The following is a 14,577-nucleotide window of genomic DNA, read 5'->3' on the forward strand; positions in this document are numbered from 1 at the left end:
CAGGGCAGAGCTATAATTTGATCCCAAGTCTGTCAAGTGTCATAATCCCCACTTCCTCCTGGGAGGCCGGTCTTTTTCCGCTGAAATCTGAAAATGATTGGATGAGGCCCACCTACATTATAGGTGATCATTTCTTATACTCAAAGTCTACTGATTATAGTTCAGTCTCGACTCAAGCTATAAAAAAACTATACTAATGATTAGCAAAATATCTGGGTAATGTGGCTTAGTTAAATCAACACAAAATTAATTACCAAGTTGCCCTCTCCTTTCAATTGATGTCTAGCACTTTTCAGTTCTTGTTTCTCTTCCATCCTTTGGTGGCTGCTTTTCTGTTTTCTATGGCTTACCTAATTTTTCTTATTTTCTTTTGTCTTCTTAGTGAGTAAATCCTGCGATCAGGCTTCACTCCATCACCTTTCCAGTAAAGTCTATGTTGTTCTACTCTGTTTTATAAGGAAAAATTAGAAATCTACATGGGTTGAAAAATAACCATCATTTCTTTTTCAGTTACCTATTTTTCATAAGTCTTCTGTGGGCTTCTCTATGTAAAAATATAGTCTTCTGTCAATTCTCTGTTTCATCAGATTTTATTATTGTCTATGATACATGATCATATTTTACATTGATTTTTCCTTTATTTGCAGAGTGATTTTGCTAAATCTAATCATTGAAAATCCTTTCCACTATATTAACATAGGCATATCTTTTATCCTCAGTGAAATTATTAAAAATGCAATTTCAGATGCTATGTGATTTAATAATCTGGTTACCGGAAAACAGGTGTTTTCCTCTAGTTTCTGCAAGGCACAGGGAGGCAGAAGGGCCTCCCTGCGGGGAGCTGCAAGGGAAACAGAAAACCGCCTGCTTGAAGGCACAAGCTGTTTTACTGTAATAATAAATGTTTTATGTGTAATTTGTCAGATTTTTAGGTGTCTTTTGCTAGCAAATCCTGTTTCTTGACTTCATAATCAGGAAATAATTCTCACTATTACAGAAATAAAAAGGGAGTTTACATCAGTCCACCTTCATCCGATTGTTGAACACAGACCTAAGTAAAGGACTTTAGAGAAGACAAGGATTGTCTATAGACACCTGGGTGGAATGGAGAGGTGTTAAGGTAAACTCTAGCACATTGCAATTGAAGAAGTGAATCAAGAAGTGTGGGTGTGTCTCACTCAGATAGCAAGGAGGAATCTCAATTTAGCAGATCTCTCTCTTTTTTTTTTTTAAATATTTATTTGAAAGTCAGAGTTACACAGAGTTACACAGAGAGAGGAGATGTAGAGAGAGGTCTTCCATCTGATGGTTCACTCCCCAGTTGGCTGCAACGGCCACAGCTGCGCCAATCCGAAGCCAGGAGCCAGGAGCTTCCACTGGATTTCCCACATGGGTGCAGGGGCCCAAGGACTTGGGCCATCTTCTATTGCTTTCCCAGGCCATAGCAGAGAGCTGGATCAGAAGTGGAGCAGCCAGGTCTCGAACCAGCGCCCATATGGGATACCGGTGTTTCAGGTTTGGGCATTAACCCACTACGCCACAGCTCTGGCCCCTAGCAGATCTCTTAAATGTGCCTCAGGTTACAAACCCAACCTTTAGGTTGCTACTCTCCATGGATCAGTGGGCTCTATTTTACATGTTAAAGGATTTTTATTACAAACTTGCCTTATCTACTCCACCACTTATTAAAGTACCATTTTCAAAACAGAGCAACCTGGCTATAAATTGATTCACCTGGATTTTGTGATTGCCTAATGTCTTCATGTATTATGATTCCTTGCTGTCTTTGCTCACTGCTTACATTTTTTAAAAAGCTTTATTTTATTTATTTGAAAGACAGACTTACAAAGAGAAGTAGAGACACAGAGAGAGGTCTTCCACCCACTGGTTCACTCCCCAGATGGCCGCAATGGCTGGAGCTGCTCTGACCTGAAGTCAGGAGCCAGGAGATTTTTCCAGGTCTCCCACGTGGGTACAGGGGCCCATGGACTTGGACCATCTTCTACTACTTTCCCAGGCCATGACAGGGAGCTGGACTGGAAGAGGAGCAGCTGGGATTAGAACCAGCACCCATATGGGATGCCGGCTCTTCAGGCCAGGGCTTTAACCCACTGCGCCACAGTGCCGGCCCCCATTGCTTACTTTTGAAATACCACTTTTATTATATTATTTATATTTCTCAGTGTGGGTTTGTCAAATTTATTGACAAGAAAAACTCTTTTCCTTATTGATTATTTCTATTGTTTTTCCATTTTTTTCTGTGATCTAGTCTTTAGTATCCTCCTTTTTCATAGCTTTATGTTTATTCTTTTTCAAATTACTCAAGGTATGAAGTTAGGTTGTTGATATGAGCTCTCTCTTTTGAATGTAAGCTTTTACAACTGCAAATTTTTCATCTTTAACAACTTGAACTGCATCATGTAAGTTTTTTTAAAAGATTTATTTATTTGAAAGGCTGAATTACAGCGAGGAAGAGGTAGAGGCAGAGGCAGAGAGAGGGCGATCTTCCATTCACTGGTTCATTCCCCAAGTGGCTGCAACAGCCAGAGCTAGGCCCATCCAAAGCCAGGAGCCAGGAGATTCTTTCAGGTCTCCCACATGGGTACAGGGGTCCAAGCATTTGGGCCATCTTCTACAGCTTTCCCAAGCCATAGCAGAGAGCTGGATCAGAAGTGGAGCAGCCAGGTCTTAAACTGGCACCCATATAGGATGCTGGCACTGCAGATGGTGGCTTTACCCGCTACGTCACAGTGCCAGCCACCATCATGTAAGTTTTGATATGTGTTGTTTTCATTTTAATTTGTCTCTATCTATCTAATTCCTAAGATATTCTAACATTCTTTGTGGTCTTTATTATATTTGCATTGCGTTTTGACATACGTCTACTTTCTTTTCCCTCCATGTGTTGGGATGTCAAATTAGATCACTTTCATTTTCTAGGAAAAATGAAAGAAGAAAGATCTCTGATGTAATGGACACAATATGAAAACAGTGCACATTCTACTTTCAAAAATTATATTCACATCCCTTTTTGATTTAAATCTAAGGATAAAATAAAGGGAACTCATGGGTAGAGAAACAAACTTGCATATTAAGATATCACATGAAAAGAGCATATTAAAATATCACATGAAAAGAGAATACAGATAATTCTTGACATACAATGATGATGTCCTGATAAACACTTTGTAAATTGAAAATATCATAAGCTGAAATACATCTAACCTATCAAATACCATAATTCAGCCACAAGGTATACTGTATAGATCGTTTGCCCTTGTGATTGTATGACTGTTGCTACAAGCACAGCCAGAGTATTGTCCTACATCAAGGTAGTCCAATTAACAATCAAAATTCAAATTTTCAAGTTCAGTTTTTACAGAGTACAAATTGCTTTCAGACTACTGTAAAGTAGAAAATTCATAAGTAAGGATAATTTGTATATAAAAGTTCTCAACAATATCTATAATGAACAAAGAAAATATGTTGATATTCCAGTGTTTCACAGACTAAGAATAATCATTTGGGCAGAATTGCCCTGAATTCTGAGAAAGTGATCATTGGGATGAATTCTAAAATCAGTGTGTTGACTGGATAAATGACTAAAGTTACTCATTTTTGCAACACGCATTTCTAGAAAGAAGGTTCATGTATTATAGAAAGTGTTATGCCTATATCAGAACTATGAGCATTTTAATTATTCAGTGATGTGTTTAATTGAATAATGCAAAATAATGAACAATAGAATTTATTGGGTTATTAAAAAAACTGCTTCTTTTCCAACTTTACCCTTCTATTGATTCTATGCTTGTGTCATCTAAATATCATGATTTCAAGCCTAGGTATCTGAGCGATAGAGAAATGACATCACAATATTTACAGGTTTCACATATGTATGAGCATTTGGCTTATACTTGACAAAGGCAGGAAACATGGAGAATGGATAACTTGGGAGGTACATGGCAACCACCCTAGAAAGGGTAGTGTCTTATGTTGTCTGATTGCTGTGAGCTAAGTGAATCAGGGAGAGTTTGCATTTAGATGTGTGAGTGTATGTATGATGCCAACCTTGTTATTTTCTATTCTGACAAAGTAGAGGGCAAATTAGAAATTAGGTCATACTTGTGAACTTAATATAGTACTACCCAAAGGCTAAAAATTGTGCTACTCTTGCAATTAGAATCCCCAGAGCCTTATGTGTTTTAAAGAAACTAGAAGTCCTTTGGTTTTAGCAATAAATTCACCAGGCATTATTGATGCTCATTAAGAGAAGAATGAAATTATTAACCTTAACTCATAAAAATCCTAGCAAATTGGGGCCCGTGCTGTGGCATAGCGGGTAAAGCCACCACCTAAAGTGCCAGCATCCCATATGGGTGTCGGTTCGAGTCTTGGCTGCTCCTCTTCTGATCCAGCTCTCTGCTATGGCCTAGGAAATCAGTAGAAGATGGCCCAAATCCTTGAGCCCCTGCACTCATATGAGATACCCCAGAACTCCTGGTTCCTGGCTTCTGATCAGCGAAGCTCTGGCCATTGCAACCAATTGGGGAGTGAACCAGTAGATGGAAGACCTCTCTCTCTCTCTCTCCACCTCTTATCTCTCTATGTAACTCTGACTTCCAAGTAAATAAATAAATTTTAAAAAAATCCTAGAAAATTATGTCTATGATGAAGCATCTGAGAAACTACTTCAAGAAAAATTAATTCTTGAGTGTTTATACAGAAACTTGCTCTGAGAAAAAAAGAGTAAGACAGAGTTCAATAATAAAGAGCTGATTTACCAAAAGAGATTCTATCAGTCAAACAGTAGGAATCTAGAGGGCTATAGAAACCTAAGTTTCTATGCAAAATAAAAAAGTAAATACAGAGTTGAAAATCAGGGCTGCAAGTCAATGCCTCACAAAATAATACTCAATATTTATCCAGTTATGAATGTAAGACAAAGATGTTTTTCTTTTTCTGAATAATATGGTTGGTGATTTATGAAAGTCCCTTACAAAACTTTAATTTTAATACAAACATATAAAGAAAGAATCAAATTGATGATATTTTCTAAACCACATGTTCTTGTTGGGCATGATATGTGTTCCTAGGGTATGAAAATGAATTCTTGGAGTGTGAACAAATCTTAGCTATCACAATAATTCTGATCTTCCACTCAGTCCTATCAAGCAAAACCTTATTTCTTGGTATTCATTCTTCTCATTTGCTTTCCTTGTGTATCACCTGAGAAGCACTGACTCTGAGTTCACAGCAGATAGACAAAATGTACAGACTGGTGCCATAGACATATGGTGAAAAATGGCTTCATGGCAGACTTGATTTTAATCATTTAGTTGATTTCAAGTCATATTTCAAGAAGGCTTTGGTTAATTTTGTCAGTGTCTCTCTTGTGGATGTTGCTGATGTTTGGGCCTCAGTGCTTCTGAGTGTGAGATAGGATGAGAATTAATGCAAATAGCTTATATCTTATTATTTAATTCTTCTGGAGTTTTTCAACTGAACAATAACTATGTCAACTACCAAAAAGGAAATGTGTTGACAATATGTGGAGGAATAACTAGCAGCTACTGAAGTTAAAATAAGCTCAACAGGCTAATCCTCCACCTTGCGGCGCCGGCACACCGGGTTCTAGTCCCGGTCGGGGCACCGATCCTGTCCCGGTTGCCCCTCTTCCAGGCCAGCTCTCTGCTGTGGCCAGGGAGTGCAGTGGAGGATGGCCCAAGTGCTTGGGCTCTGCACCCCATGGGAGACCAGGATAAGCACCTGGCTCCTGCCATCGGAACAGCGCGGTGCGCCGGCCGCAGCGCGCTACCGCGGCGGCCATTGGAGGGTGAACCAACGGCAAAAAGGAAGACCTTTCTCTCTGTCTCTCTCTCTCTCACTGTCCACTCTGCCTGTCAAAAATATAAAAAAAAAAAAAAAAAAAAAAAAAAAAAAGCAAAATTAGAAGCTCAGTACAGGGCACTAGTTCAAGTCCTGGATGTTCTGCTTCTGATCTAGCACTCTGCTTCCGATCTAGCTCTCTGCTAATGTGCCTGTGCAAGTAGCAAAAGATGGGCCATGTACTTGGGACCCTGCCACTCACATTCAGCTTGGTATGGAATTCTAGGCTCCGGCTCTGGCCTGGCCCAGCCACAGCTATTATGGCCATTTGGGGAATGAACCAGTGTCTTCCCTTTTCTCTCTGCCACTCTACCTTGAAAATAAATAAATCTTTTAAAAAGTTCAGTGCACCAGAAAGCAATGTGAAGAACATAATTTAATTTTTCACCTTCTCAAAAAAGTTTTGATGATTCTGCATTATTGTATTGGTATAATTGTTAATACTGTTGTGCATTTTGAAAATTTTAATTTCCAATGTAATTCTATACGTTATAGTGACACAAGTAAATAAACTGAATATATTTCAAATTTAGTGAGAAAGTTCAATATCAATAGTTTTAAGGTTTTTGAATTAACTTTTAAAAATTTTATTTGAGAAACAGTGTTACAGAAAGAATTCTCATCTACAGTTTCACTCCACAAATGCCCCCAGGCACCCCAGGTTTAAAAAGAGTGAGGAACCAGGAACTCAATCTAGGTCTCCCATATGGAAGGCAGGAACGCAATTGCTTGAGCCATCACCTGCTGCCTTCGGGGTTCCAGATTATTAATAAGCTGATGCCAGGAACTGAGCTAGATTTGGAACCCAGGAACTCCATCTACGGACACAGGTATCTTAACCTGTGTCTTAACAACCTAGGCAAATGCTGACTCTTCAATAGCTTTTAAACTCAGCTTTTAGGGCCGGCGCCGTGGCTTAACAGGCTAATCCTCCGCCTTGTGGCGCCGGCACACCAGGTTCTAGTCCCGGTCGGGGTGCCATCCCGGTTGCCTCTCTTCCAGGCCAGCTCTCTGCTATGGCCCGGGAAGGCAGTGGAGGATGGCCCAAGACCTTGGGCTCTGCACCTGCATGGGAGACCAGGAGAAGCACCTGGCTCCTGGCTTCAGATCAGCGCGATGAGCCGGCCGCAGCCGCCATTGGAGGGTGAACCAATGGCAAAAAGGAAGACCTTCCTCTCTGTCTCTCTCTCACTATCCACTCTGCCTGTCAAAAAATAAAATAAAATTATAAAAAAACTTAGCTTTTAGCTAATTTTAAAAATTCTTAACTCTGAAATAAATAGAAAGCATTAATTGAATACATTTTCTGCTTATGTATAGAGAGATACATGGAGTACATACATAGATATACAGGATATCTGTGTTATTAAAGCTTATTCTGATTGCAAATCAGGAAAAAAATTCTGAAAAGGCTCTGGGGGCAGGGGAGAGTAGGCAATAATAAAACAATGATAAGAAATGTGACTGTAAACCCATGCTGAGTGCAAAAAGGAAAGCAAAAACAGAAGTAGAAAGTGAGGGAAGGCATTCAGAAAAAGGAAAGTAGCATGTCCCCTATTTAAGACACTTGAGCAGAGCAAGGTCTTCAGAGAACCTAGAGGCCGAGGCTCTGATCACCCACCTCAGCCAGGCCAGCAGCATCTGCAAGATCCCCCATGGCCTTGCCCTTCTCTTCACTGCTGGCCCTGCTGGTGCTCAGCTCCAAGTCCCTCTGCTCTCTGGGCTGTGATCCGCCTCAGACCCACAGCCTCAGTGAAGGGAGGTCCTCCACGCTTCTGAGGCAAATGAGGAGAGTCTCCCCTCTTTCCTGCTTGCAGGACAGACATGACTTTGAGTTCCCCCTGGAGGAGTTGGAGGGACACCAGGCCCAGAGGGCACAGGCCATCTCTGTGCTCCATGAGATGACCCAGCAGCTCCTCAACCTGTTCAACACCAAGCAGGCGTCTGCTGCCTGGGACAAGGCCCTCCGGGACAGACTCTGCAATGGACTCTTCGAGCAGCAGAGAGACCTGGAGGTCTGCATGATGCAGGGAGTGGGGGCGGAGGAGATGCCCCTGAAGCATGAGGACTCCGAACAGGCTGTGAGGAAATACTTCCAAGGGATTGCTGACTATCTGGAAGAGAAGAAATACAGCCCTTGTGCCTGGGAGGTTGTCAGAGCGGAAGCCAGGAGAGCCGTCTCTTTATCCAGAATCTTGCAAGAAAGAATTTGGAGCAAGGAATGAGACCAGGACCAACATAAAATGATTCCTGTTGACTAAAACAAAACGTTTAACATCTGCACAAGTTCTGCCATCTCAGATGTTTTTCTGTTAGAAAACAGAAGAGGAATGCAGTCAACTTGCTGAATGTTTTCAGGACTATCAGGAAACATCATGTTGAACTCCAGAGGCTCTAGTCCCTCACAGATGACCATGTAGATGCATTTAAATATTTATTTATTTAACTATTTATGAGATTTAAATTATTTTTATATTAAATTATGCCCACATTTATACTATGATTCATGTTACTTTTATTATATTTAGCAAATTTATCATTTTATTTTGTTCAATAAATTTTTTAATATTAAAAGCATATTGTTGTGTTTATCTTTTCAAAAGAAACTCTTAACCTTATTATGCAACCTGATTAATGAATCGATTGCAAAATTTATTTATCTATCAATATTATATTCAAGATTCAATGCAAATTGTCTTTCTCTAAATGGGGTTATATGTTGACCTAGGAATATAAAGCTGAATATAGCAAAGAAATTTCTTGCTATCGTGTATCTTTCATTTTTGTAGGGAAAGAAATGTAATAATATTAGTCATACTTAATATTACTTATGTCAAATATTAGAATGAGAAGTATGGAAAACAAACAAAAAAGACCATTCAGCAGAAGTTAGCCTAATGTATTTCAGGAATTGAAACTAAAAGCTGAGCTCTCCTCCTTCACTGACTTGTACACATCTGTGTGCACTATCTATTGTCAGTGGATATATGAGTTTACAATTTACTAGGAACAAAGTCACTGGAGGATCATATGTGGCTATTGCAATTTGGGTGTGGTCTATTTCAACTGTAATTTAACTGTTTTTCATTATATTATCAGGGCATTAAAGTTTTATGGGATATGGTAGCTATTTTCTTCTATTTTACATAAACATGTATACCAAAGTAGTGAGAGTTCTCGTTCCTGTTTCAGCAACTACCTGTCAAAACATGACAGTATATAAAACTGGAATTTCAGATGATGTTTTTAAAAAGTATAAAGAACAGTTACCCTTCACATGGAAAGCAAGTCTGATTCATTTGTACAGGCAGTCCTGAAATGGTGGCTTGCAGGGAATTCCAAAATTTGTGCACCAGCATAATATTATCTTTTTATAGAAGATTTATTTTTTTACTTATTTGTTAGGGAAGAGTGACAGAGTCATAGTGAGAGAGACAGAGGAAGAAAATGATTTTCCATTTGTTCACTTTCCAAATGGTTGCAAAGCTGGGACAGGCCCAGGAGTAACCCAGTTGTCAGAAACCCCATCCAGGTCTCCCATGTGGGTAACAGGAGCCCAGTTAATTGAACCATCTTCCACTATTTATCATGCTCATTAGCAAGGAGCTGATTTGGAAGCAGAGCAGCATGGACTCAAATTGCTCCTCCTGTTTTGGATGCTGGCAAACAACAGCTTACCCACTGCACCACAACACTTGACTCTTAAATTTATCTTTAATTCCACTTCTCTCCAAACTCTTTGTGCAGCTCTCAGAGATATAGACATGGGGTTTGTGAGTCATGTGAGGTCATGGCATCAGTTCAGTGGAGCAAGAAGTATGTGTGATATGCATGGTTTTTCCAAGACACATTTTCCTGAACTTTTTGAAGACCTTTCAAAACATTTTCTGCTAAAACAAAATAGCTCTTAACTCCTTTCTCCATTAACTTTTTTATAGTATCTTCATATACTTTACTTTCTTTAATGAGTCCTCTAGACAAGACATGCATTCAACTCTGACTTATTTCTGTTCTTTTCAACCAAGTTTATATTTGTCACCAATCAAGTATATAAACAGTGTAATCTATACATGTTTAAAGAGATTGAATCAATCTTCCAAAGATGATAGAAGTGGTACTAGTGAAATTTTAGCACAGAATCAATTATGGCATTACAATTTTCAGTATCATTATTAGTTTTATCAAGATAATTGCAGAACCCTTTGGAATTCAATTCCCCTTCTTTTAATTTCCCCTCTTTTAATTCAGGTTTCTCAACAAGCCATTGTTCCTGCCTGGGAGGATTATTAACCAGGTAGAGTGTTCAGATAATGCTAAGAAGCCCTGTCCTAACAGAGTTAGTGATCCAGTGACAGGGACTCATTAATTCTTGTGTTGGTTGTGTAACTCTTCCTTTCTCTCCTCAGAGCTGATCACTGCTGGATTGACCAGGAGGCGAGTCCGGTGGCTGCCTTGATCAGCTCAGGGCAGTCCATTGACCCAGGAGGGGCTCCTCTTGGAGCCTCTGCCAGAAGCAGCCATTTTCCTGCTTTGGATGCTTCAGCAATGTCCTCCATTCTCCCCCTCTGCCTCAGCCCCTGCTCCCTAATGGGCAGCTTTGAATTTTGCTAATTTACACTTTGCCTATGTGTCACCATAGATAACTTTCTTTATTTCACTTTCATGAAAATCAGAATTATATTTGTTTTCTTTTGCACAGAAACAACTGAGCTTTTCTATCTAGGAGAGCTGAAATGGGAGACAGAATCATCATGAAAATTAAAAGTAAAAATGGTATAAGATCATTGTCTTTCTTGAATTCCCTTCATTTATATTAAGCTCAGGATGAAGTAGATCATAGAAGAATAGCAAGACCAACTATGACAAGTGAACCACCATGTAAAAAACCAATGTTACAAAAAGTTGAGTCAAGGCTGGCGCCGTGGCTTAACAGGCTAATCCCCCGCCTTGCGGTGCCGGCACACCGGATTCTAGTCCCGGTTGGGGCGCCGGATTCTATCCCAGTTGCCCCTCTTCCAGGCCAGCTCTCTGCTATGGCCCGGGAAGGCAGTGGAGAATGGCCCAAGTGCTTGGGCCCTGCACCCGCATGGGAAACCAGGAGAAGCACCTGGCTCCTGGCTTCAGATCAGCGAGATGTGCCGGCCGCAGCGGCCATTGGAGGGTGAACCAACGGCAAAAAGGAAGACCTTTCTCTCTGTCTCTCTCTTTCTCACTATCCACTCTGCCTGTCAAACAACAACAACAAGAACAACAACAACAACAAAAGTTAAGTCAAGCAAATCACAAACAAGCAAAGGAAAGCATACCATGGTTTTTGACTTAGTTTCCATGGCCCACTGCTCTGCATTATGAGCCTAAAACACAGACAGTAGAAAGCAACCAATAGAGTCACACAGACTGGAAGGATAGAGGAAGGTCTCTGGTTTCTGTAATACTTAGATGGTCTTCTAATGAGAGACATTGTGTCCAGCTCAGAAATTCTGCACGCATCATACACTCAATAGTTTAAGTATGAATTGAAAAATAAAAGCTGTATAACAGAATAAAAATTATTTGGTTACTAAAATTGAAATGATTATAATTGGATAATATCATCACTGAGTTCAAAAATGCAAACTTTTACCATGAGCGTCAGACAGTTATTGGCATTTTGATAGCTGGGGACTTGAGTCAGGAGAGCAAGAAGTCATTACTGAGGTGCAGGGCCCTTTGTATCTGCAGTAAGAACATGACGGAAAGAAAGGTCAGTGTCTACATTAGTTATGATCTTGTGGCCTCAGTGAAGTTTAATCACATGGTCATGTATGAATGTATTCTGGAAAGTAGATAAAAACTAGGTAATTTCACATACTTATAAATCCCAAGCTCTTCTGCAGAACAAAGAGCAAACAAAACCTATTCATTTCTTCTAAAGACTTCATTTGCCAAGATGGTCTGGGAAATTGCTATCCAAATACAGAAACCTTTAGGGCTATGGCAGCCAGGGTTCCTGTATGGAGAGAGAAGGATGAAAACGGAATATAGGATTTGGGTTAAAACTTTGTTCTTGGAAGTAGGAAGAGCACATTTATAAATATAAAAATAGTAGGTCTGTGTAATTATACATATATGGGCTTCTGATTATAGGATGAAGATGTTTCTCATTTAATTCATCAATGCCTATTTGGATTTCCACATTTGAAATTTAGTGGAAAATTAAATTTATACTGCAAAAATTGTTTAACCTGATGTCATTTTATCTGGCCATATAGAGAATATACAAATGAAAACAAAAAAGGGAAATGAAAGCATAAAATGAGAAATTTCATAAGATGAGAATCTTCTTCCTTATATGAAATTAAGCAGACAGAATTTCTTCAGAGAACCTAGGTTCCAAGTTTCACCCAGACTATAGTTCAGCAAGGCCAGTAGCATCCTCACTTTCCCATGGCCCACCTGCTCTCTCTGATGACAGCCCTGGCACTGTGTTGTTGTTGGGGGTGAGAGGCCATCTTGGTTCTTGTCTAACCCTAGAAAAGAATTTCTACATGGACAAGGATAGTGAACGCAAGAAACCTCCTGCTGCAGCAGTTCAGAGGGAGACTCCAAGGGAGGAGTTTGCAGGGAAGCCTGCAAGTGCTTTTTACCTTTATACACAAAGTCCTTTCTCTCTCTCTCTCTCTCTCTCTCTCTCTCTCTCTGCTCCCCCCTCTCTCTTTTTCTCTCTCTCCCTTTTCTTAGAAACAATTACAGATTTAATCAATCAGGACACCAGAATAACAATCAATGAGTCAGTAAGGATTAGTGACTATGTTTTCACTCACCCTTCAATGATGCCAGACAAACCCCAAAATATGTTGCAGAAGTTCTGAAGTCCATGCTACAGGAGCAGAGGCAGGAGGAGTCTCCGGCTCTAGTCACTCAGGTCTACATCTTAATTGGAGAAATGTGGCAGGTTCTTATTCTTGCCAGATTCTTCAGAAGCAGCACAGATCCGCTGTAGTTCTTTGGGTTAAAGTTCTCTTGTCTATGCCATGTTTGTGAACTGCTGCCACTTCTGGGTTGCTGCTTCTGTTCTGTGCCAGATTCTCTGTCTCTTGACCATGAAGAGTGAGTGAAGCTCTCTGACAGCTGGGAAAGCCCAGGGCCCGCCCCAAAGACCCAGACCGTGTCTGTCCTCCACACAAGAGCTGCAGCAGATTTTCAACCTCATAGACACAGAGCACTCCTCTGCTACTTGGAGCAGGACACTCCTGGACAAACTCCATATTGCACTTCAGCAGCAGCTGCAAGACCTGGAGACCTGCTTGCTGCAGGTGATGGGCAAGAGAGAAATCTGTCCTAGGCACCGAGGGCCCAACTCTGTCCTTGAAGAAGTATTGCCTGGGAATTTGTCTCTACCTCTAAGAGCAGAAGTACAGTGACTGTGTTTGGGAAATTGTTTGAAACAGTATTTTAGTCACCAACAGCATATTAATTTTAAACAACACCCTTCACCCAAACCCAACACATTCCCAAGAGGACACTGAGGACTTGGGGGTAGCCTTGGTATTCCCCTGAGGCCCCCATTGCCTGCTTCTCATGTCCTCTCTTCAGGTGAGTGCCTACCCACCACACCAGGAAGGCAGACGGCCAGGCTGGCATGGTGAGCACAGGCTTGCATGACCTTTCCAGTTAGCCTTTGCTATTGCAGAAATCAAGGGACTTCTGGGCCTGGGTTATCTCCTCCCCACCACCTCCATCTGAAGTGGCTGCTTTCTGGGAAATGAAATCGCAGGGCAAGATACCCTCCAGTGAGGCTGCTGAGTCTGTATGCAGCACAGGAGATCTCTCCACCCAGCATGGGGCCCCCCTGTCATACACAGGGATAAGCAGGCCCAGGGCAGGGCACAGTAGGAACTGTGCCATCTCATTCTTCACAGCCCAGGAGTAAAGCTAAACCCTAGAAGGATCACCAGTGGGGAGCACCACAAGCCACAGAGGAAGGGACCTGACCAGGACACACTGGAAGATCTGCATAGCCAGGGGCAGGTCAAAGAGTTGAACTGTCCACTCCATAGGACCCAGGCCCAGGGCTGCATCAGCCCTCACCCCAAGATCAAGGGCAGCTCTACAAATGTCTCTTGCCAATGCCTCTTGCAGATGCTCTTAGCAGTAGATTCTGTAACAGCTTCCTGAGTGACTCAAACCTTGAGTGACGAGGCCAAGGCAACTTCGGCTGGCTGACAAGGTCACAGCAGAAGGTCTGTCTCAGCAAGGCGTGAGAACGACAGCTGCAGTCCTCTTGGTGGTTTTAGGTTTGTTAGGAACTACAGTCTGCATAAGAAAGCCGGAGCTTCCTGATGGTCTTGCTAATGATTGCTGTATCCCTAATTTTAGGGAAGAACGCTTAGTCTCATAATCCCCCAAATGTCCATTGCTTTGTAGAATTTTAATCAAGAAGGGGTTAATGCTTTAAGCCAGGTTGAGCTATTTGTGGACAAGAATTAAAAGGCAACAGGCTCTCTGGTATATACTTCCCACTAAATAAAGATAAATGTTATTAAAGCTTTAATTCAATATGTGCTACAAATACAACAATGGTTACGATATCAAAACTGTAGAATATATCTAAGTGAACCTTTAAATAAGTACAATAAAGAAATTAAAGTTACAGAAAGAACTGCAAAGAGGGGTTACATTTAAAAAAGGGCCTGCTTTGAACATTGAGTC

General features: G+C 41.0%; 1 protein-coding gene across 1 annotated transcript; it reads left to right on the forward strand.

The window, feature by feature from the left end:
* The first annotated feature begins 7,541 nt into the window (after nt 1-7,541).
* LOC133771272 (interferon alpha-5-like) lies at nt 7,542-8,111 on the forward strand. Its single transcript, XM_062207026.1, has one exon. It carries the CDS (start codon nt 7,542-7,544, stop codon nt 8,109-8,111), a length of 570 nt encoding a protein of 189 aa, XP_062063010.1.
* Nucleotides 8,112-14,577: the final 6,466 nt, after the last annotated feature.

Source organism: Lepus europaeus, chromosome 12, assembly GCF_033115175.1.
Source record: "Lepus europaeus isolate LE1 chromosome 12, mLepTim1.pri, whole genome shotgun sequence".
In the NCBI taxonomy this organism is placed as follows: Eukaryota; Metazoa; Chordata; class Mammalia; order Lagomorpha; family Leporidae; genus Lepus; species Lepus europaeus.

Excerpts from the sequence above, each read along its gene's own strand:
- LOC133771272 (XM_062207026.1), top strand. The coding sequence starts at position 7,542 with ATGGCCTTGCCCTTCTCTTCACTGCTGGCCCTGCTGGTGCTCAGCTCC.